The 26,556-nt window shown below is 37.4% G+C and overlaps 1 protein-coding gene across 3 annotated transcripts in view; it reads left to right on the top strand.

The window, feature by feature from the left end:
- The window catches only part of LOC122802732 (ankyrin repeat and SOCS box protein 9-like), a 553,320-nt gene that overhangs the window by 122,609 nt on the left and 404,155 nt on the right, over positions 1 to 26,556 (top strand). For all 3 annotated transcript variants that reach the window (XM_044072497.1, XM_044072495.1, XM_044072496.1), the window contains one exon: positions 18,457 to 18,607. In XM_044072497.1, the coding sequence (XP_043928432.1) occupies positions 18,457 to 18,607 (151 nt within the window). The remainder of the gene's footprint in view (positions 1 to 18,456; positions 18,608 to 26,556) is intronic.

Genomic DNA, 26,556 nt, shown 5'->3' with positions numbered 1-26,556 from the left:
TGCAAAAGGCATATCACAAGACATACTTCAAACAAGTACAAACATCTCCCCAATGAAACATAACAAAATAGGACCTTAGGCATGTGTATAAAAATGAATAAAAGAATAACAAAATAAAAAATGTAGAATACTTTATTCCTCAGTACAAGTGAAACTATTTTTAAAAGATAATTTTTTACACAAGTGAAATGAATTTAATTAAATAAAAGACAGTAAGCATTTTATTTATTTATTTATTTATTTATTTATTTATGTGCCTTTGGTTAATGAGAAAGCTGATTAAGCAAAAACTCTTTTCAGCATAGTTCCTGCAGAGAAAGCTCCACATGACATGCATTTGTGCAGGCAGTTAGAATGTGCTAATAATCAAATGTATTATGTAACACTGTAGTTAAATTATGTAAAACTAATTCAAAGTAGCTTCATGGGTATAAAAGGTGCATTAAAGGTAACACTCAAAAAATTCTACCCATCCCCTTCCCTGTGCTTTAATCACTGAGGCTACAATGCCTTGTACCTTAGCAGTACTTGTTTTGGCAAATTTGGGATGCATATTAGAATAGTGGAAATAGGAACTACTATTGCTCTATTTCCTGTTAACTTGGGTGCATAAATTTGTGGCTGCCAGAAATTTGACAGCTTATGTCTCGTAAACCACAGTAAAATAAAAAAAATGATGTTATACCTCTCAACCTCTTAGAGCAATCTGGACAAAGGCACAACTAATGGGGGACAAAGGCCCAAAAATAGGGCCACTTTTAAAATTTTGCTCTTACAAACTTAAAGTTGATAGAGTAACAGGTTTTGCATTAGCATGCATTTTTCTGAAGGACATGAAGTCTGAAACTCAAGTGTGCCATAATTTTCTGACTTCGTTCCTCAATGATTTGCCAGTGATTTAACAGAAAGCCACAATTTTATGAGAAAGACTAAAAGTATGAGGCAAAAATCTGAATATGCTGTAAAAATCTGGACAGTTGAGTTGTATGGGAAATATCATTGACATAATGTAAAAATACATCAGTATTTCCTTCAAATGGAGTAAAGCATTTCATTATTAAAATTGGAAAACACCTTAATGTACTTTCACTTGAAAATTTATGTACAGATTTTGCTGGGACTTCATTAGTGATTCAATAAAAGAAGTGATTTTACAAAAGGAGACTTTGTACTTCCTTCACTCAGGGAACCTACACCTTTGCTACCAACTTAAAAAAAATGTGGTATTGACCAACTTATGACTGTGGCTACTGTTCACAGTACTGGCACCATAGTTATTAAAATAATCATTAAAAAATCCTAACAACCTGTCTCTCCAAGTTGAATAAAAAAATCAAACCACAATGAATCCAGCCTGTTTAATAAAAAAAAAAACAGTAAACAACTGAACATGAACTAGTTTAAAAATATAAGACGTAAGCTCTTTTGTCTCTTACTGAACAAAAAGTAAATGCCTTTATCTGTTATTCTATAGGAAGTAAGCACTTTCTATATTATTAGTAATAAGTGGAGAATTGTACCAGGGAATAAAGCATTGGATTAGGTGGTAGGTCAATTTCCTTTATTTTGTAACAAATGTAACTTTAATATTACAAATATCTTGAGGAAAAATAATACTGGGGTGCAGGATATCTTCCCAGAAAAAAAGCATGGGATATAGGCATTAGGCCTCTGCAGTGGTACAATAGTTAATATTTCTGCCTCACAACTGCATGGTTCATTCCTGATCAACGATCACTTTAATTGTGCATGTTTTCCCGTCTATGTAGAATATCATCACTGTATTGATAACATACCCGTAAGAACTGACCCTGGGGTCAGGGATTTGAGAACACATGTACAGAGTGACTTGGTTTTTGACCATCATATGTTTGCTGTAGCAAGGAAATCATTCTATGTTGTGCAACACATAAGGAAGGATACAGCATCTAAGTCCAATGATGTTATTGTTCCATTGCACTCAGCTGACATTAGGCCAGTCACTGAGTTCAACCCCCACTTTGGTATATACTTTATCAGGCATATGCAACAACTAGAGCATCCACAGAGGTTCCTCCCAAAAAGAATATATGGTGTAGACGACATGTTCTGTGCAGATCACTTCAAAGCCTTATCCTTGTACTCTGTCTCCTACAGACTTTTGAGAAGTGAACTATACCTGGCCTTCAAACCATCCTCTGATCCAGCCCTTATGGACGTGTTCCACGGTCGCAAACAAATAGCATTAGAAACACCAGATCATGGGACCTAAACCTCATCTTCAAAATAAATAAAGACATTTTGAAGGGACAGGTATGTGTCTCAGAAACTACCCCTTCTCTGGAACAAGCTTCCCATCTATGTGAAGCAGAGTTCCTCCCTGCAATTATTTAAGTGCAACTTGGATCAGTAGATGAGGAATCTTAAATTAACCCCTGGTCTGCTACCTATGTTCTAGTTAGAAAGATGTAGCTTGTAAATGCTCAATCACCTATACCCAAGCTATATTCCCAATAAAATTTGTGATATGAAAACCTGTCAAGTACATCTGGGAAACATGGTTAGGCTTAAAAATTTATATCAACCAAAGTGTATCCTGCACGCAAGGAGTTGCACGGCTGTAAGGCAAGTGAATAACATGGCTTATTTGGAACATATTATGATCTATGATGTTACTGCCTGAGATAGACATCTGCAGGTATTTGGATGATTGCTGGATGGTGTGGAGATCGGATATTCCATATCTCCTTGAATTTGTAGAATATCTAAATGATAATAAATGGGGAATTAAATTCACCATCAATTATGATTTAAAATCTATCACTTTTTTGGATGTTCTAGTAACAAGGAATATGGATAATACTTTCTGAGACCTATAGAAAATTTCGAATATAACACCATTCTCCACGCCTCAGCTTTCATCCAAAACTCCTAAAAATTCATCAGAATGAGAAGAAATTGCTCTGATAATGCTAGTTTTGGTCTACATGCTCAAGATTTGTGTCTGAGGTTTAAGAATAGGGGATATAACTCAGGTTTTGTTACAATGGCTTTGAATCATGCATCAGCATTACACAGACCTAACTTGTTAACATACAAACCAAAACCAAACAAGACAAGCATACTAGAAATACCAATACCTTCATCAACATTATCAAAGCAAATTGGAATATACTGGAATCAGATGCTAAAACCAAATCTATTGTTCCAAATACATGTTTGTTTGGGCAAAATTTAGCTGGACACTTTAATCATTATAAACACCATTTGGAAGCTCCTTTATCCAATATATACCAAACAGTGATAAATAATTGTAAATTCATAGCAAAAACAAAAGAGTTCACCAGTCGAAATAGTAATCAAGTGTTTGACATAAAATTTTGGGCCATTTATATGGCACCATTCATTTTATGTTGGATATCGGAACATTTGAGCGACATCAGATGTAAGAAAACATCTAATGCACTATACAAACACACATTGATGCATAATAAAGCTCAATCACAATAATTGACAAAATTATTGGTGATAGAAGTAACAAAGGGGTTGGCACACTAAACTTGATCTAAAAGAAAAAAGTGGATCACCAAACTTGGTGCTTTGTTAAATCCAGGATTAAATGAATATTTATAGAATATAATAACAAAAATATTAAACATGGATTTCAAAAATTTTCTCACACATGATATGTCTTTTTACACATGATATGTCATTTTACTAATTTCTGTATTTACAAATATGTTTGGTTGCATTTATTATTGAAATGCCACATTTATTATTGAAATGCCATATTTGTTTAATATTTATGAGCTTGATTGATTGATTAATATAACCAATCATGGAATTGTATGCTATATATAAACACCTTTATTTTTTGAATGGGTTCTGTTGATATACACTGAAGAAGGCTGGGTTAGAACATGTGGGACCTATCTGGTGTTTGGGTAGTTTATTAATACCTCAATAAACTACCTTCTACAGTCCAACCTCGTTGCTGGCCTTTTTTCTGTTATAGGCTTAAAAATTCCCTTCAGAGTCATTAGTCTATTAATTACCTATGAATCTATTATTTTAGTGTATACTAGTTGTATTCATAAAGGCCATTTTAATTGCAATTCAAAAAATGTCATCTATATTGCTGAATGTCTGTGCTAAATGGCCTTTTATGTGGGGACAGTAAGTGAGCAATTAATTGAAAAATTTATGAGTATCAGTATGCCAATAGAGAAAAAAGTCATACCTTATATAGAGACTCTGTCACCTCTGGTAACTCCAGAAAGTTTGTTTTGTGTGTTAGACAGCAGGTTGATAATGGCTATTTAGAGATCTACACTCTTTGCTTGACAATGGAGTATTTTTGGCAATTAATGTTAAATGCACATAAATTTACATTGTTAAATAAGGCAGCCAGTAGTGCTATAGCCCCATCAAATGAGAGAAGTTGGCCTCTTCCAGCAGGGGGATCATTCCCTGAAAAAAGGGATAGTGCAGCAAGGCAGCATTTGCTAAAACATTCCATCCCCAACAGGAAGACTTAGTAAGTCACCCTTATTCTGCTTATGCTATAGTAGCAGGTCGAGGTTGGGTAACTGAACCTCTATCCATATATGTAGAAAATGAACTAAAACAACTACTGACCACAGTTGACACAGCACTAAAGGAATCAGGAGATTTTCTAACTTCTCTTAACACAAGCATAAAAGACATCAATTTTTCAGACCTGATCTTGGTTACCATGGATGCAGTCAATCGTTTTATGGTCATCCCACATGAATATGGTATAGAGGCCATTATGACCCTAGGAATGTCTAGAGGCTGAAATGTGGAGGAAGTTTGCTACCTCCTTGAATTGATTTTGGAGAATAATTTCATGTATAGGAATGAGTGCTATAGGTAAACATGGGGTGTAACGATGGGCACCCCATGTGCGAATAGTTACTCAAACCTGGTTCTTGCTCAATGGGAGTTGAATCATGTCCACGATATCAGCAATCATTGGCACTAATATATAGTGTATTATGGTCGCTTTGTTGATGACATCTTCCTTCTTTGGAGAGGGAATGAACAGGACTTAGCTGACTTCAATAATTTTTTGAATTCCACAGCAACATTTCTGAGGTTCACTGTCGAATCCTCCAAATATGAGAAGTTTTTGGATATCACATTAACTTTAGATAGTGGCAAACGTATGCACACTAGAATCCAAGTCAACTTGGAGTAACCATTATTTGCACTGATCCAACATGCATCCCAGACATGTTTTTAAAAACATTATGGAAAATCAAATGAGCAGGGCTTCCAGGTTGTGCATAGAGGAAACTACATACAAAACTGAGTGTTCTACACTAAAAAACAAATCTCAGAGAAAGAGGCTACAAGGATAAAGATTTATCTAGTAAGCCAGACCTGCAGACCAGTGTTCATAATAAAGTATGTCCTTATTTTCTTCAAAGAAAATAAAAAATAGAAGCTAATAAACCAAATGAAAGCGTATTTAGTCAAACCAGGAAGGACAAGGTCAATTGTGTCTTAACTTATAGTACGGAGCATGTGCAAATCTGTAATATCGTTAAACAATTTTGTCCGATCCTCACTGAAAATGAAAAAATCAAAAACATTGTAGGCGATCAACTGAGATTTGTCTTTAAAAATAAGAATAATTTGAAACTACTCCTATGCAATAAAGATGGTCTCAAGAAGAAGACACCCGCTATGAGTGAAGGCACCCACAAATGTGGGAGATGTAAAGCTTGCCAGTTCATTAATCAAACAACCTCATTTGTGCATTCGAACACAAATTAAACATATTACTTCAGAGCAGCAGCCACTTGCAATACACAACACCTGGTATATCTTGCAACTGGCAGCAACTGCCCATCTTATTATGTGGGTAAAACTGACCAACAATTTAAAAATAGAATTTTGCACCATATGAGGGATCTCTTATAGAGACCCTCACAACAGCCTTGCAAACCATATAGCTTCCTATCTGTCACATAAGTTCACATTTAAAGCCATAGAAACAATTCCATTCAATCCCAGACAAGGAGATGTCATGAATCGAACAGAACTATGTGAAGTTAAATGGATTACAAATTTGAAAAGTACACGTCCTCCAGGTTTGAACAATATGATTCCTTTAAAACCAATTCTGAAAAACAGATGTCTCACAATCAATAAGTAATTTTAATGCATTGTTTAATAGTTTTAATGCTTTCAAAATGAAGGTTTTGTTTTTGATTTTTAGTCATTCAACACTGTCTTTTGTGTCATGTTTCATACCATAGCTATGGACTTATTAGTTGCAACTAGTGACGCTGTTTTTAATAGATGTGGGTATAGCGAATACCTAATATTACTTAGTTTCTATCTAAGGTCTTAGCTATAAGAAATAGCATAGACATGTAGTATGTCTTTCTTCAGTTTCAATTCAAATAATTGGTACGCTGGCATAACTTATGCAAGCCCGAAATCCAATGGTCTTTTCATTATTATTTAGATAATCATGGACACTCTTTTGATGTCATAAGGTTGTTTTATTAAGAAGTAACAACATTTTTTGTGTACGAGCAGTGCACTGAGAATGCTTTCTCTGTTGCCGTGAAAGCTGGCAGATTGCTTGTGATTTACATTTCTTGTAAAGTTATTTACAGTTGAGTGTGTATATATATATATATATATATATATATATATATATATATATATATATATATATATGTATATATATATTATATATTTTTTTTTCTCCCCAAGATACTTATCTACTGATAAGGCTTCAAGCTTTAAATAAATAATTAAAATGAGCAAGAAGGTATTAGAGATATCCCTGCAGCCAAGTCTTGACATGGGTATTAACTCTGAAGTAAATGCACACACAGCCAGGAAATGGAACAGCTTGTTGTAAGTTCACCAAGGCAGATTCAGTAAATCCAGGTAGGCACCAAACGAATTCAAATAATTCCTTTATTCAGAACCACAGAATAATAACACATGGGTATTAACTTTACTGACATACAAGGATTCTTAGTGATTCTGACTATAGTATCAAACAGCAGTTCTAGTTTATGCAAATATGTTTACTGATGCTACATTGTGGTTGGAAGTAAGAACCAAAGTGGGACATATGATTGATTGGTCTTGGCTATAGTCCAAACAGCAGTTTCAATCTATGCAAATATGCTTACTAAGGCTGTATTGCGATTGGAAATAACAACCAATGTGAAGTATGATTGGTTGTCAACAGAACAGTAATTCTGAACCCTTAGTAAAACATAGAAGCATCTTGACCGGATATAATACCATTAGTTAGACAAATGATTGGCTAACATCAAAGCACCAATTACAAGATCTTGTTCTCCTTAGCTCATGCAAATAAGTTCACTGATGCTACATTGTGATTGGAAGTAAAAACCAAAGGATAAAGGAAGTGACTAAAGCCTCATTATGATTGTTTTTTCAATGTTATTTAAACCATTGCTGGTCTTTACATTACACGATCTGAAGAAGGCAGTTTATGCCGAAAGCGCTTATCGTATTTTATTTGTTTTATCAATAAAAGCTCATTTTCTTAATCCAGTGGAACTTGCTCATTCTCTGCTGTGGTGATGTCTACAGGATTTTGCTTCTGTTTTCCCAGCCTGAGACGCTTCAGTGTGAGTGGGATATATATTCTCATATTCTGCTTATGTTGGGTGTCATGGCTTATCCCTTGTTGCACCCTATAGCAAGCACTTTATTGTACAGAGCATGACATTTTAATAATAAGAAAATAAGTAAGATGGTCCTACATGTCCCAGAAATAATATTATTGCTATTTCCTTCTCCATCAGTGTGTGTGTGTGTGTGTGTGTGTGTGTGTGTGTGTGTGTGTGTGTGTGTGTGTGTGTGACTGTCTCTCTTCACCCTTTCTGCTTCAGTATGTTTTTATTGTGCCTACAATTGTGTGATTTAAAATGTGTGAAGTAGGAGTACCTTTGTGGTATGATGAGATAAAGCTCATGTGTAAAGACTGATTTTTTACATACTTTCAAGGGTTCTAATCCAGGCATTAGCAAACTGTTGTTGGCTACTTTTAGTACACTATTTTATGTGTAGCTACTGTCTACTTATTGTTATGAGCCACCATTATCCTGTTTCTGTCAGAAGCTGCTTGGTCCCTGCCTCTCTCTCCCCCATCTATGTATCTTTTCCCTTCTGTGTCAGTAATCTTTCTCCACTGCATTTGCATGTTTGTCTGTCGTGCTGTGCGAGAAGGCTTAATGCATGCAGTATGTTGTGCACTTGAACCACATTCATACTTTTTAAATGAACAACATATTAAGGAATGGTGATTTCATCCATACAAATGTGCAGTCTTACAACTGTACAACAACATGTCATGTGGCGGGTGTGATATAGGTAGTGCTCTGTATCTTGTGATCTTAGGTCTACTTATATCCAGCCATTACTGCTTAGACTCACTTGTGTTAGTATGACAGTGAATGTGCATGTAGATAACAATGTTGCCATCCAGCTATCTACTGTGTACATGTATGTCTGGGGATTCCTCTTACAAGAACATTTAAGCTCACTTTTCACACATACATGCTTTAGTGGGGTAATGATGATGCCATGGGGTGACAGTTAGCTTTCCCATGACAACTACGAAGGGTATTCCTGTATTTTTTTTTTTCAAAACAGGTTTATTGTTTTAACATATAAGAGAAATATCATAACAATTTTATACAAGTAATTAAAAAGAGGTATTATTATAATATTCAACAAATTGTATCTAGATTTTTTAACTTTGTTATCAGATGATATCAGTACTTATACCTTTACTTTAGTATCTATGGAATAGCTAAATGAGCTCCTTCAAAGTAGAGCATACTGGAGTATACATATATACATTATATATAATAAAAAATTCCCCTAAATAAGGGGTGCATGAATATAAAGTTGAACATAATAAATAATAATAAATAATAATAAAACAAACCATATGTTTTAGGTGTAATAGGTGAAGAACAAAAATTCCTTTAAACCACACACATGGGAATTATTACAATCATATTTTTATGAGGACATCAGACAATGTTCTTTCTGTTGTTGCCTTAGTAAGCCCTATATTGGAATCCCTGATTATACACACATTGTGCATGATTTCCATTCTTCCATCACAGTGATGACTCTGTTACGCATGATGTGTGTTTGGGTATAAATAACAGGCAATGCTGTGTGAGAAACAGACATATAGCAACAGTCTTTTAAAGAAATTAAATACATATATCCCTTGCAGCAATTACATGATGTCACAGCTTCAAATACCAAAATATCTCACAATTGTAGCAACACTTTCACCATGGCATTTTCATTTTATATAATATCATGTAGCTTCTGTCATCAGATACTGAGGTGTTCAAAGCATACACTGCATTGTGTGTCCTAATGCTGTTATGCATGAATGACATCCAGAACTATTATAATGGGTGCAATTACAGTGGGAGAAACCTTCCCATGCCTTTTATCTCATAGAATTTGTTTGCAACACAATCATATGATGTAATAACTTTACATAGGTGGAGTGTCACAGTTTTGTTAAGACTACCACTGTGGTGCATGTTTTTCATGCACACGTCGATAGTCGGTGAACTTACATAGCTAGCTGTACAATTCCAACAAAGGGCAACATTCTATGCATGAACTGACATTACACAAACGACACTACATGAAGTTGTTACTCTAAATTTTTACTTTGGAGAAAGAAATATAAAGTCCTTTTGTAATATCCTGCTAGTGAAACAGTTGTGCGAATGCTGTGGTGTGAGTGCTGCTATGGGACATGCATTCAGTAATGACTTGTATACCATATCTGCACAAATAGTGTGTTTCTGTTCTGGGACGATGTTGTACAAAGCAACAGGAACAGCTTTCTTGGCCAAAAAACATTGATATTGCAATGCTTACAGTTGTGTGAACATTAACATAGTTACCGCCTTGTCAACATTCTGACAAAATCATATTGTGAAAATTATCCTCAAATGTCCTTTATTGCTTCACACATAAATTTCATTTATTTGTGACAAGATCCATTTCTATGTCATGTGGCAGATGCAGTCAATACACAGCTCTGTGGAGTGTGTAGTTTGATTGGCAGGGGTTTGAATCTGGTAACATCTGTCTGTCAGATAACTGTATTAGGCAGGAGTATTTATAGCACATTCAGAGGGCAGTATATCACCCTGCAATGTAGGGAATCCATGCCCTTTACAGTACGGAAGTGCTGTAAGCCCTACAAGTGTGCTCGCCATGACACACACAATATGCATATTTCTGTGGCATCAAAGGTTGATACAAATCTTTCTAGTGTCTGTCTTGGCATGTGTTCGATTGAGTCTGGCAAGATGCAAATGTTGAGTATGTCATTGATTGTTCACAGGTATTACTTCATTTCCAAATATGAATGCAATGTATTACAGGTCTTCCTCCAAACAGTTATGTATTATTGTAATTGTCTGTACACTGTACAGCTTTATATGATATGTAGACTTGCATAACATTTCTTACTGTATGGCATGATGCCAGATCATCATAAAGTGCAATTGAGCTTGTGTTAGGACACTTCCTTATGTGTCTGTGTTTTTCACATGCTGTTATGGTAGTGTTTGCGCTAATGTCTTGTGAGCATGCCCAGTAAAATCATGTGGTAGATGCTCTCCATTTGCAAATGGGAGACCTTGATCTACTGCAGTGTCATCAGATATGTCTTGCCATTTGTCATTTGTGTATTTTGAGTGCTATTATATTACTCTTTAAAATGCACATGAATATAACACACATGCTTGTCTAAATTATGTGTCAAGGTAATATATATCCCCTGGCCCCTGTCTATGGTTGTCAGATGGCAACAAATGTTAAAACCTGCATCTTATTGATCTGCATGGCACAACTGAACTGTATGGAGCATTCTTTTTTGTTTATACAGGATGAAGTTAAGAATACAACACTACAGTCAGTTATCACACATACATTCCCTGTATATTCATGTCATATTCAATAACTGGAGTATATGCAGATAGCCCCCAATGTATCCACTGTCTTTGCTAACTGTTATGTCAACTTGGCATGTTATCAGCATTAATGTTGCATTTACTCCCCTTTCTTACAATGCTGTATTGTGTCCCTCTCACATCCATTGTTAGCACTTTCGTTTTTAGTCATGGGTAAAGAATTGTCAACAGGATTATTTATTACAGCAATATGGGCATCTTTCTGTTTAAAATGTTTCTTTGGGACATAATTACTTTTGAATGCATTATCTGAGTATGTTTTCACAGTTTACCCTTCCTTCGTACTAATGCACGCACTCTTAACATTGCATTCTGTGTACGTTTTTCCCATTTAACATCCCCTGCATCTGAAGTCTAGTACTTGGCTTGCCCTTACTTCATATACGGTGTCAAAGTGTGTGCTTGCATAATAGGCTTGCCTACAGGCAGGTAGTTCTGTTTACACTGTGTGCTCATGCTTCCCAGCACCATTTCATGGCTGCCAGCACTGTTGCTGGCCACAAAATGGTGCGTGTAAATGTGTAAGTCCGATGAGCAGCATGCATGTTCAGTGAGCGCTGCAGCTCATCGCACTGATAGGCTGTAATTGTGTAGGATTTGCACAAAGCCTACACAACTGTTAATGAATCCTAGGGAATATCTGCAGTTGTGCTTTCCTATGTGGACTTCTAAAGCCCTTGAGCTTTGGTAAACTCTACAGTGCTACATTTTGTAAGTAGATACGAAGAGACAGTGCAATTGAGGTATGCAAGATGGTTTAGGGCTGTAGAAAACTAATTATAGGAATTGCATTTTCTGTTTAAGTTGAAGAATTCTGACAGTTATACTCTTTTTTTTTTTTTTTTCTCTGTCCCTTAAGAGTTCTGACTGTGCCAGAAATTGGTTAACAGAGAATGCATGCAGATATCTGGAATTATTTTACTAGAGGCTAGTTTTGTATTTCTGAAAAAAGTATTTATCTGAGTCATAGTGTTCAGTTCCACAAGAGGGACTTGCTAATTAAAGCTCTGTAAATGATTAAGAGAAAGAAGCTTGTACATTCTTTATTACTGTTCTTGAAAATTAGAGCTGCAGCAAAAAATGGTCATTTCATATCTGCGCTATGCAAGTAAATGTTTAAACTTTAGACTTGTGTGCAACATAGACACAAGGTTTGAGGGTAAAGAAAATTATTCAACTTCAATGAGTGGGTTGAGATCAAAATGTAAAAAGAACAGTTTTGGAAACAATCTTGTTAATCTCACTTTTGAAATGGATTGTGTAGGTTTTATTCATGGTAAAGAGTTGTGAATGTGAAGAACTGAAGAACAGTCTCATACCACTCAACTGTCCGATTTTTGAAGAATGTCCAGATTTTTGCATCATAGTTTTGGTCTGTTCCTCAAAATTTGTGGTTTTCTGGATTTTTAGCAAATCAGGATTGATAACAACAAGCATTTGATTTTCAGATTTCATATCATTCAGAAAAATACATGGCAATATAAGACCTTTTATTCTAACAAATGTATACGTTTGAGAGCAATATTTTAAAAATTGTCCCTATTTTGGGGGATTTGTACCTCCATTATTTTTGGCTTTGCCCAGATTTTTTGTGTTAAAAGGTTGAGAGGCATGAACAGTCTATTTCTTCATTATCCTACAAATTTTGCTGTTCTGCACAGCTGTAGTATTTTCAAGCACAGATCTGTATGTACAGAAAGCTTCTGGATGGTTAGTCAAACATTGGAATGATTGGATCACAGTATTTTCTGTCCAGAAGCCATTGCTTTCCATGGTATGCAATATGTGCATCCTTGGGCCAAATTGTCTGTGGTCTGGCCAGCCGCATGCTTGGGAATACACATAAAGGAGCCTTCTCTAATTAGGTAAGGTAGGCTGCTTAAAAAAATGGGAATACTGTTATGTCCCCTTTTCTCAAAGTTGGAATATTAGTTAAAGTTATAGTGGGGGGTATGGTACAGAATTGGTTGGAAACCCTGCAAAAACCTGAAAATCTTACCTATATTCTTTTCTGTGGAAGCAGAGGATTCAGGAAGACAAGCTGAGGTTTGCATTTCAAAAAAACTGTGGTTAATTCTGTGACTTCACCTAATCTTGTGTATTAAGTTTGAAAGCATCTAGGCTGCTAGTGAAACCAGAACATATAATTTATATGCCTAGCAGACATTCAAAGCGATGGATAATGATCTCATGACATGCATTTCAAATTCAGAATGTTCCTTCTTTTTCACTTTGGAACTTTGACATTCATTTTTATGTTTGCTATCTTCCTTGCAAAATAGCCCCAATTTATTGTAATTGATTCTTTTCACCACTACTGAAAATGGTTAAAGTGAGTTTATTTTTACTCTTGCTTTTGTTGGGGGAGGGGTAACCCACTCTGCATCTTTCATGCGACATCCCCTATTTCTCTCTTCTTCTTCTTCTTTCAGCTTTTCCCGGTTAGGGGTTGCCACAGCGGATCATCTGTCCGCTCAAGATCGGCAGTGGAGTTTTACAGTGTCAAGTTGCCAGCCCAGTGCCCAACCTTCCACAGAAGGCACACACATGCACACTCACACCTAGGGTCAATTTAGAGTGCCCAATCCACCTACTGCATGTCTTTGGGATGTGGGAGGAAACCGGAGCACCCGGAGGAAACCCATGTGCCCACAGGGAGGACATGCAGACTCCGCACAGAAGGCACCCCAGCCAAGAATCGAACCAGAGAACCTCTTGCTGTGAGGCGGCAATGCTAACCGCTGCACCACCGCGGCCGCCCCATCCCCTATTTCTCTCTATATATGCTAATTTCATGGTTATTTCCCTCAGGGAAAAGGACAAATACAGAACTGTAAAAAAGCTGACTTTTGCTATTGTTGGCAGTCAAAACAAGAACATCTGTAATTTCACCAGAAGCCTTGTAAAATAGAACCTTCCTTCAGAACATAGTACACAGTAAAATGTACAACGTGTACTGCACTGGCATATATTACTATACTTTACAACAAGTCTCAGAGGATAGACTATTAGCTCTCACTTTTGCTAAAGTACTTGAATCACCAGTCATTCATTCATAAAGCAACTATTCTTAACTTTTAGTTTGTGTAAGAGTACATTTTAAAGAACCTATTTTGAAATGACAATGAAGATATATATATATATATATATATATATATATATATATATATATATATATGTTGTTGCGTCTTTTTGGCTTTTCCCAGTTAGGGGTCGCCACAGTGGAACTCCGGTCCGCTAATGATTGGTAGTTGATTTTTATGAGCAGAGTTACCAGCCCTGATGCACAACCTTCAACAAAGGTACGCCCATTCATGCATGTCTCCACGCAGAAGACGCTCTAGCTGAGAATCGAACTGGACAGCGTCTTTCTGTGAGGCGACAACGCTACCACAGCACCACCACCACGGGTATATATATATATATATATATATATATATATATGCTATTTAAACTTTTAAAACAGCAGTGGTTGTGAGTAAATGCTATGCTTTTCCATCATTTCTGTTGCATATGCTGCAGCCATCAAAATACCAAATATCTGACCCATATCTACTTAACAGTACATATGCTGCACTTTATTTGCTGTTAGTTTACAATAATCTTTGTCTGGCATGGAGACAGTTCCCTAAGTAGTTCATATTACCTTGTGCAAACTGTGATGACCCCTCTCTGGGCCAGTGATCAAGGAGCTTCAATCCTCACCAGTGACACCTGTGGGGAACATTTGCTTTCAGGGAAATAGATGCACACAGTTTTTCCAGATGCAGCTGTCTTCACAAAGTACAATTTCCCTTAAAAGCACACATGGAATGCAGTCAGTCCAGGTTCTGGATTTCTTTATATCTGTCTCCCTCCAGGGCACCAAAAAGGCTCCCCACTAGCACAGCTACAGGGTTAAGTCCTCAGCTGAGTGTTCAAGCGAAGTCTTCCAGCACTCTCTCTGTGAAACCAGTGCTTCATGTCTCTGCTTCAAATAGCTGACACACACGCACACTCTGATATTTGATTTTTCACACACATACCTGGGAAAGGGTGACACAGATTTACCTGCTGTGTCCCCTTCTGCCCAGAGTATAAGGTAGTTATCACTGCCATGAAATACTCCACAATCAGCTACTCTAAGGCCCTTTAACAAAGGGTGTCCAATTATACTGTGTAATATCAGTACTGATACAAATGGTAATAGTTGACCAAGACAGCTAGGCCTTCAGGAGTGGCCCACACAGTGTCACCAAATAAATATAAGCACTTTCAAAGGCTACATACGTTCTAAAATAACCAGCTACAAAAAAGTTTTAAATATATTTAATAATAAATAATAAAAGAACATGCAAATACTGAATATATATTTGCAGTAAACCACAGTGTTCAAATCACAAGAAACATTGAAAATAACATTGATGGCCAGACTTAGACACATAAAGAAACCAAGCTTCACTATATTTTCCTGACTGAATCTAGGAGAATTACTATTCCCAATTTACTTAATAGAGCAAGTCAGATGACGTGGTGAATAGTCTTTATTGTCAGGCCCAAGACAGAATACTCGATACTGAGAGGGTTCTCTTTGTAATATATACAATTTTGAAGATGCCTGGCAGAATGACTTTATCTGGTCACCTGACTCTAGGTTCTCACACTATTCCCTTTGAAGCTTGAGACAGCATGTTAGCATGGATATGATAAGATGCATATCTAAAGTTTTGCTAATGTTTATGGCAGTGCCTGGGGCTTCTCCCCTTTTTACTGAGCTAATGAACAAAGGCTTCTTCCAGACATGCCATCTCCGGTCCTATTCAGAGCTGTGAGGTAAGCACTTCCATGACCCAACAGGTGGTCCAATTAACAGTGTTTTTCTTAAAGTAAGAAGTAAGCTAGCTGTTTAACCCCTTCTCTTCTACTGTCCTTTGCTAACAATATACATACAGTCACATGTGTATATTCCTTCTATGTCCAGCAGGGCCTACTTTTGAAACATTCTTAACACTAGCAACTTTACAAACACATTTTGATTTTCAGTTGCTATACAGTTCTACTACATTTGAATATAAGCATCTGTACAAATCAGTTTGCTATTCACATGTTATACAATTTTAATACATTTGTAACAGAAGCATCATGTGTAAATCAGTTTGATATACAAAGGGCATATAATTTTTTATAGAACTCCAGCTGGCTATGCTAACACTTGCCCATATCATCACATAAACTATTACTTGCACTGCTATAGCTGGCTAACATTTACATATAGACAACTTGAGTTCTCATTCTTAGAACACAAAATGGACCATTTGAGCATTTAGGTTCATAGGTACTGTAAGTACTAGACAAGCTATCCTTGCAGTCCATTTTAAACCTAGACAATTTCCCTTTAAAGGTTAGAATCAAATCTTGTACTTTGTGTCTGTAAAGTAAACACCATAATCATTATGTCAACCTTAAACATTCCACTGGTATATATGTATGAATAATAGAGTGAATAAACTTCATAAAACTATGGGGGTGATGCCTTATATGAGGTACCATGAATACTCACTAAAATACAAAATAGTACCATAAAGGAACAATGGTCACAACACTGTGGTCTGTAACAGATTCAGATGCTGTCAAGTCAAAACACCAGTGTATGACCTATGTAAACTCACAGAGGAGGGGATCATCCAATATGCTAAGCAAGCAAAGCCTATTGGTGATATTTAAACACAGGACAGACCATGATGCTGGACTGAGATAGAAGAAGCTTGAAGGTGTCAGTTTGTGAGCTGAACAGAGATTAAAGTACTTATGTGATAGAGGCAGCATTAGGGTATGTATTGGATGACATGTGTACTGGGGAAGAAGTCCCGTGTTATTTTATTGCTTTGCCCTTATCTCTGAAGTATACAGTCCTTGGTGGTAGCTGTGGGAAACTAAGTAAGAAAACTGTATATAAGGCTTGTGATTTTTTTTGTTTAAGATGCAGCAAAACTATAAAATGTAAAAAAAATACAAAATGTGTCATTGTTTTACTGTAAAGCTACATTAAAATGAGAAATGTGAAAGTTTCAAGAAACTATACAGGAGCTATAATTGTTTTTATTGTCTGGGAAAGGCAGCAGAATTTGAAAGTCTCTGTTATAGACACACACGCACACACACACATACACACACACACACACACACACACACACACACACACACACACACACACACATTTTGACATTAACAAGGCTGAATCGGCTAAATTTTGCCACTTAATGTATTACCTGATTAACTGTAGCTGAGAACTTTCCAGATCTGTTACTTGGATTTGAATTCTGATTGACAAAGAAGGAGGCAGGAACTTTTTAACCAGATGCAGAAGGAGAAGGGAGTTTTGCTAAAAAACAAGGTGTTGACATCACACCTACCAGTGCTAACTCCTTCCAAGACAGTCCTCAGGAATTATGGTGTAGTGACACTATTGTTGGATAATCCTGTCTAGCAGCATTTTCACTTGAGTTGGTAGTCATAACTGGGTGCCTGAGAAATATGATTTAATTTTGATTTACTTTACCTGTTTATATTTTCTACTCTCTAGATAGTAGAACACAATTTTAGAACAGGCTAGGTAATTAACCAGTCCTTTTCTAATGCTGTCTACCTATTTAAAACGTACTTTATATGTTTCTATGCAATCACATATTTAACTGTATATTTACTTTTGAAACTGTATTGACTAGTTTAAGAATTTTATTTATGGAATTTCAAAGTTTTGTGGTTGGTTCCTTATTAATGCATATAATGGTAATTGCATTGAAATAGTGGTTTTTAACTGTTGGCCAGAATTTCAAAGCAAGTAGGAGAGAAATAGAGACACAGAGAGAAATAAAGACTGCTTAGCTAAAATACAATACGATAATATATTATAACTGGCTCAGTTTAAAGAGTGGTACAGTGATTGCATCCTGGGTGCAAGACTGATCTGGCTGGGTACACTGCTGTTAAATCATAGGATGGGCATTGAAAATTATTATTACACAGTAGAATTAGCTTGGATTATAAGCTGAAACATATCACAATAGCTCTATATAATAAAGGGCATTGTAAGTTCGTATTAGAACGTACTGTGGTATGAATAGTATTTGCATGCTAGCATCAGGCTGCATGCCCCAATTATAATTGTTTTATTTTTTTATTTTTATTGTTTTAATTCACTATTGCCCATCATTAATTTATGGACTTTTTACAGACCACAAAGAGCCCACAGATAATGTTACTTCATTTTACCTCTCCTAGATACAGAAATAGAAGATAGAAGAATGTGGCTTTAGTAACATTATATTATTACTTTGTATATTACAGTTATATTACATTACATTACAGTTGATAGTGATATGTACAGGGAATTCACAAATAAAATATGGTTAGTACTTGTCTAATCCTTGCTTGTCTATTTTCTTCATAGGTGAATGCAGTTAACATGGACTGGCAAACACCTCTATTCAATGCCTGTGTCCGTGGCAATGTGACCTGTGTAAATCTGTTGCTGGAACATGGAGCTAGACCTACTACTGAATATGATTTAGTTTCACCTATCCATGAAGCAGCAAAAAGAGGTGAGAATTACATGTTAAATGTGTCACAGTGAAAACATGATAAAGGAAAAAAGCCATTTTCTGTGGTACTTTTTATGTGATATGATCTTATGCATGCTTAAGGAGTGTAAAATGCTAGCTAGTCTGTATACATATTGCAACTGTGCTGGCTAAGGTCTGCTGAAACTAGTTATTTTTTATGTTTAGTTGATCTTTTCTAGGTTGCCACATGGCTTGAACAATCAAAGCTATTACCTTTTGCTTTGCTTTGTTTCTTCAGGCTGTACTGCAGGCATCTGGTCAGGCACCAACCCCAGACCAGGACCTACCCCACTGAATTTGTCATCAATTAAGGTTTATCTTTTAATATTTACAGTACTCCAAAAATGAGTATCAGAATCTGACAAAAGTGTGCAAAATGGGTTGATTCCCAAGATAGCCACCATTCAGTTCCTGTTCTCAGCTCTTTTCTTGCAAGACTTTTTGTGGAGTACGTGCCTCACTCTATTTATTAGCTTTTGTTTTACTTGCCTTTGTCATTCTCCTTATTTTTACCTTGTATGTCATTGTACAACTCACCTTACAATGCACACAAACTCAGCAGGGAGGTAAATAGTACAGTGGCATGTTCCTTGTCCTTTACCTTGTATGTCCTTGTACACCTCACCTTACAATGCACACAAACTCAGCAGGGAGGTAAATAGTACAGTGGCATGTTCCTTGTCCTTTACCTTGTATGTCATTGTACACCTCACCTTACAATGCACACAAACTCAGCAGGGAGGTAAATAGTACAGTGGCATGTTCCTTGTCCTTTACCTTGCATGTCATTGTACACCTCACCTTACAATGCACACAAACTCAAATCACCTTACAATGCACACAAACTCAGCAGTGAGGTAAATAGTACAGTGGTATGTTCCTTGTCCTTTACCTTGTATGTCATTGTACAACTCACCTTACAATGCACACAAACTCAGCAGGGAGGTAAATAGTACAGTGGCATGTTCCTTGTCCTTTACCTTGTATGTCATTGTACACCTCACCTTACAATGCACACAAACTCAACAGGGAGGTAAATAGTACAGTGGCATGTTCCTTGTCCTTTACCTTGTATGTCATTGTACAACTCACCTTACAATGCACACAAACTCAGCAGGGAGGTAAATAGTACAGTGGCATGTTCCTTGTCCTTTACCTTGTATGTCATTGTACACCTCACCTTACAATGCACACAAACTCAACAGGGAGGTAAATAGTACAGTGGCATGTTCCTTGTCCTTTACCTTGTATGTCATTGTACACCTCACCTTACAATGCACACAAACTCAGCAGGGAGGTAAATAGTACAGTGGCATGTTCCTTGTCCTTTACCTTGCATGTCATTGTACACCTCACCTTACAATGCACACAAACTTAAATCACCTTACAATGCACACAAACTCAGCAGTGAGGTAAATAGTACAGTGGTATGTTCCTTGTCCTTTACCTTGTATGTCATTGTACATCTCACCTTACAATGCACAGAAACTCAGCAGGGAGGTAAATAGTGCACTGGCATGTTCCTTGTCCTTTACCTTGTATGTCATTGTACACCTCACCTTACAATGCACACAAACTCAGCAGGGAGGTATAGTACACTGGCATGTTCCTTGTCCTTTACCTTGTATGTCATTGTACACCTCACCTTACAATGCACACAAACTCAGCAGAGAGGTAAGTAGTACACTGGCATGCTCCTTATCCTTTACTTTGTATGTATGTCATTATACTACTTAGCTTCCTGTTGAATTTGTGTTTGTTGATTATGTAATGTAATGCAATTTAGTTTTGTTCTACATTTGTTGTAACTATTATTCTGGAGTGTTATGATGACAGCACTTGTGAACTGGCAAACTGAAGAGGTGGTCCTCATTTTCAGAAAGGCACACTGGGGGTGTGTGTTCCCGATAGAGGGGGATAATGTACCTTAACCTACCCATAAAAGTCTCTGTTAGAATGCTAGGAAGGACATTTCATTAGATACACAAGCTTTTGATTCAGGGTGAGCAATATGGAGTTTGTCCTGACCATGTTGCAGTGGATTACTCCTTTGCCCTTGGCCAGATTTTGGAAGTGCCATGGAAGTTTACCAGTTTGAATATGTTTTGTGGATCTGGAGAAGGCATATGATTGCATACTGCAGAATGTCTTTCATGATGTTTTAGAAGAGTAAGGCATTTTAATACCACTGTTGCATATTAAGTTGAGTGCAACAGTTGAATATCCACACACTCATTGCTAATTTAAATATGTTCAAGATGGATGTAGGACAACACTATGGGGTATCATTTTTTCCTCTTGTTTCATGGGTAACACATCAAGGCGTAGCCAAAGTCTGGAAAATATTTAGTTTAGGGAAGCTGTATATAGATCTTTATATCTTTGCAGATGATTTATCCTTTTTAGCTTCAAGTGACCCATTTTTCCAAGGTACAGTGGAGTATTTAATTACAGAGTGTAAAGCTACCAAGATAAAAATCAACACCTTCACATAAAACCCCATGATTCTGTCCTGGAAAAGAATAAACTCTACTCTTAGGTAAGTAGGGGAGAGATTCCTTTGTAGAGTAGCTAGGTTTATTTTTTCTGGAACAGATTAAGCATCTTGACAGTCCTACAAAACTTCCGAGTAGGACCATTGCTCCTTAAGATTAACAAGATTCAGTTTCAGAACTTAGTGTGGCTGTCCACTGTGTGAAATAAAAGGGAGGTACTCCAGCCACAGCCCACTGTGAAAAGGGACTAGGGCAGATCCAGGACACGTTGGTTGGTTTATATTGCTCAGCCTTCCTGGGAATGACCAGAGATCCCATATAATTCACTGGAGACTGTTTTTGAAGATAAGGAAGTCTTGTCTACCCTTCCCAATTTGCTATCACAATGACCCTTGCAGAGTAAGTGGATAAGAAAATAGATGGCTGGATGGATGAATAGAAGGATGGAAGAAAGGTGCCATGTTATATTCTAATGATCTGGCCCCTGTTCTTACATACCCCAACAAATTTAACAGGTTTCATGATGATCACTCTACATTATTCAAGTGTCTGATATCTAATCCTGCAGTTCCAACAAAAAGGTTACAGTTCACGTAAATTCATTTTTTTATTTAGAACTAAAACCTGGTTATGATTTAAGTGGACTGTTTTAAAAGGCCACTTTAAGTCACAACCCAGAATATGCACTAATGTTAGTCTAAAACTTGCATTCAGTACAACAGTGAATACTTTCACCTATATGTGTTGTTTCAATACTGACAGGCATAGAAAATATACAGGGAAAATGGCATTGTATATGCTATGTCTGTGTTTCTAATTACACAATTATCATTAATTCATATTCTAAAATGTGTATGCTGATGGGAGGGAGGACTAGTTCCATGGTAAAAAAAAAAAAACATATGCTTGCAGCCCCAAAAGTCCATTTTTCTAAGAAGCATTAGATCATGTTTGTTTGTGACCTGAGTAGGGTAAATTTGATTTAATTAATGATTAGAGGTATGATCCAATGGGAAATGTTCATTGTAACATGAAAGTTGTGATCTATGCATTATGTCCCTGCAAATGGTTTTATATAGGAGAGAATAACAGAAAGTTTAAAATGTGTAGAAGTATTAAGAATGAGCAAGACAGAGAGAAAGGAAAACTTTGATGTGCATTTTAGAATGATACATAATACTGACTATAAGGGTTTAAGTGCTAAAGCTGTGGAACAATTACATGCTAATATAAGAGGTGAATGACCCTGAGTCTATAACCACTGGGTGTGGGTTGGCTGAATGAAAGTAACTGACGTTCTAGTCATTTGCTCAGTTTAAGCAGTCACTTTCTGGTTTTGCAGGACTAGTGTGCATTAGTGAGAAGTAACATGGACTACTTAACCAGACACCTAATAAGCACAGACAGAAGGAATAATTGTTGGGTTTGCAGGACCAGTATGATTTGTGTGAAGCAACTTGGAATACTTTAATGTGTGGCAACTGTTTGTTTGAAACAAGGGTGAAGACTATCAACTTTTATCACAGTCCAGTGTCTGAATTGTACATAGAAGTGGCTATAACTGCTTGGTGTGTGTGTGTGTGTGTGTGTGTGTGTGTGTGTGTGTGTGTGTGTGTGTGTGTGTGTGTGTGTGTGTGTGTGCGCGCGCTACCTGGATGAAAGTAACTGAACCTCTAGTCACGTGCTCAGTTTAAGTAGTGATCTGTCAAAAAATAAAGTAAAAATAAACTATAAAATGCATCATAGAACACCCAGACCTTCTGGAGGCTGGCTGCCCCCCACACCACTGATGTATGAGTGGATTTTTGCATGGGTATTAGTAGTGTCCTTGGGTCTGAACTCCGCCTAGTCTAAAACCAGCCCAACTAAGAGGTTTACACTATACACAGAAGGTCACTGTAGCTTGTGTGAGGAGCAGAGATGATGTCATTGTTTTTTAACTTTCCTCACAAACCTCAGAGGTCACTATCTTGTTTTGGGCTGGGGACAATGTGGTCATTATTTCTTTAACTTTCCTAACAAACTTCAGAGGGATGCACAGTAGGTTAGTTTGCTTGTACAGGAGCAGTGGTGCACTGTCTGAAAGTAAAGTTAGAAACATTAATCTAATTTTTTTTCTTTTACTTTTCTCATGATCAAACATCAGATGTATATACAGGTGGCTATCTTTTGGGAAAGGGTAAAGAAGCATTCTATTTATATATGTCTCACAGGAAATATATTCTATTTGTTTTTTTTTAATTTTGTCCAAGTCTGACATCAGATGGCTACATAGAAGGTGGCTGTCTTTTGCAGGTAGGGGTGAGCATGCATGCTGTATATACATAGGTTCATAGGTGTGTACTAGGCTAATGGCCCTGGAGGCTTTACAAACCTAGCCCATAGAAGTACTCTGGCATTGTGCCACCCAACATTAGTCTATTTCCCATCCACTCATCAAGATTTCTCTTGAAGAGAGCCAGTGAGGGGCTCTGCTTGACATGTATAGAAAGTCTATTCCAGAGCATGGGAAGCCTCTGAGTTATGAACCTGTCCCTCCAGCATGTTCTGTTGATTGTGGTAATGAGGTTGAGGTCTCTGGAGTGTGTGGTGTGGAGGGATTGGGATTTCTTTAGATGTAGCATTTCTAACAGGGCTGGGTCAGACATGGCTTTGTAAGTCAAGCAGAGATCACCTCTTAGTAGACAATATGAGACAGAGAATAGTTGGAGTTTTTTTAGTCTGTCCATGTAGGACATGTGTTTAACTTCTAGGATCCTCTCCGTGAGGTACTTTTGTGGCCTCTCCAGCTATTGCAGGTATCTAGTGAGGTACATGCCAAATGGGGCATTATACTCAATGACTGGCCTAATGAGGGAAGAGTAGAGAGAGATGATGACCTCTTTCTTCCTGGATGTAAAACCCTTGGTAATGAGATGTGCCACATAGAAGGACTTTCTGGCCACAGTGGCAATATGTTGGTCAAAGGAGAGGTTGCTTTCAACCTGTGTCCCCAGATCTCTTATAATGCGTTCAGTGTGCAGTGGGCTTCCCATTGATGCAGTAATTTGCAGGAACTGAGGTTTTCCCAAAGGGGATGACAACACATTTTTTGGCATTAAGCTTAAGACCATGGTTTCGACACCAGTCATTGGTCTCAGTGAGGCCTTTCTGTAAGATGTCTGCATCACTTGGGGAGTTAATAATGGCTCCCAGCTTGCAGTCATCCATGAACCTGGTCAGCCAGAGTCCCTCCATGTTGGCCTGACTTCTGAGAAGTAGATGCCAAACAGGAGAGGACCCAAGACCGAACCCTGTGGGACTCCACTTGTGACTGGTTATGACTGCAGCAACTTGAAATATAACTGTGACCATTTGTCTCTTAATTTTCATCCTAACTTAACACCAGAGGCAGAAACATGAAGACTGGCTACTTTTTTAAGGTGGAGTAGGGAGGCAGGTACTATTTCCATTTATGATTTTTATATCATAGCAAGTATTTGTATTCTCCATTTGTTATGTACTGCTATTTGGTCAAAATAGCACTGAGTATTAAAGCCTTGGATACGACTGACTTCTTCCTTGAAATAAAAGTAAGATTAAATTTCTTTCCTTATGCATGGTTTTTGTTCAGGTTATCAATGGATCAAAAGGAAGGCCCAGACTCTAAAATGTACCTTAGAATATCTATAATACAATGACTTTTGGATGGCTAGTGGTCCTAGACCGCTCTGTTTAATTTGATTCCTGTAGTGTAGTCTTGGTCATTTGGGGTATATTGAAAGGATGCAGGAAAAACAAAGTGGAAGAGCAAAGACTGGATTCCTTCCCTTAATTATAGGTTGTTTAAAAATGTAACTGTACCTCAGAAAACATCTATAATCCCCTAGGTCAGATCTCTGGTTTAATGCAGTTTTTCCTCAACAGTTATCAGAGTGCAGTCTTACCGACTTAAAATGTGTTAAATAAATACAGGAAAAAGATGTGGAGCAAGACAAACTGAGAAAAAGGATAAAAATAGTAATTTGGGTGGTATGGGTAAGCCAGAATGGGAGGGGGGCAGGGGCATTGGGTGATTGTGTGTGTGGCAGTGGGCAGCAGGAGATGCCTTGGCACCCTTTCACCTAGGTTGCCAGCTCACCTAAGATGAGCCTTGCATATAGCCAAAATGTATGTAAGCAAAGTGATTTTTATTCCAAAGCTTTTTGCCATACATTATTATTATTAACTTTAAGTTTAGTAGTGCAACACAAAGACTGTTCCCTGCTAACCATAGGTTGTAGAATCATCTAAGAGCTAGTTCACATCTTTTAGTGAGAAAAGTGTGGGTTAAGTATTGATGAGAAACTGTTGGAGAAATAGAAGGGCTTGTGTTGAGATAGCAGGACTGTAGACCAAGGTGGATGTGGTTAAAAGGTCTGAATAATGCTGACCAACAGGTGGGAAATGAGAAGTGATGAAAAATAATCTATGGCTCCTCCACCTTGTAGTGAATGCTTTCAGTTATGAAACATGTACAAACTCCTACCAGGAATCAATCCTTAACCAAATTTAAGATGAGTATATCTGGATGCTATGGAGAAGCTTTTTAAATGAATCCAAACTACAAAACAATTAAGCTTGATATCCATATGAAAAAAAATTGTAATACAGTAGCTGTATCTTAAGAACAGCAGCATCAAACAAACATTTTATGATAAGCTTGCTTGACTAAAACTCCTGTCCTTTTCTGATGATCTGAGAGTGTCAAAGGCCTTTTTGAAACTCCTTTTAATGTTGCATTACTTGAGGGGACAAGACCTACCAGATAATGCTTCTTCTTCTTCTTCTTTCGGCTGCTCCCATTAGGGGTCGCCACAGCAGATCAACTGTCTCCATTACTTCCTGTCCTGTGCATCTTGCTGTGTCACACCAACCACCTACATGTCCTCTCTCACCACATCCATAAACCTTATCTTAGGCCTTCCTCTTTTCCTGTTACCTGGCAGCTTCATCTTTAGCATCTTTTTCCCAATATACTCTGCATCCCTCCTCAGCACATGTCCAAACCAACGTAATCTTGCCTCTCTGGCTTTGTCTCCAAACCTTCCAACCTGGGCTGACCGTCTAATATACTTATTCCTAATCCTGTCTATCCTCGTCACACCCAGTGCAAATCTTAATATCTTCAACTATGCCACGTCAAGCTCTGACTTCTGCCTTTTTGTCATTGCCACTGTCTCCAACCCATATAACATAGCTGGTCTCACTACCCTCTTGTAGACCTTCCCTTTCACACTTACTGGTACTCGTCTGTCACAAATCACTCCTGACACTCTTCTCCACCCACTCCATCCTGCCTGTACTCTCTTCTTCACCTCTCTTCCACACTCACCATTACTCTGAACTGTTGATCCCAAGTACTTAAACTCATCCACCTTCGCCACCTCTACTCCCTGCATCCTCACCATTCCT

Source organism: Protopterus annectens, chromosome 5.part0 (genome assembly GCF_019279795.1).
Source record: "Protopterus annectens isolate FY-2018-M chromosome 5.part0, PAN1.0, whole genome shotgun sequence".
Lineage (NCBI taxonomy): Eukaryota > Metazoa > Chordata > Ceratodontiformes > Protopteridae > Protopterus > Protopterus annectens.
The sequence above is the reverse complement of the archived record's forward strand: the minus strand, read 5'-3'. Positions and strand labels throughout refer to the sequence as shown.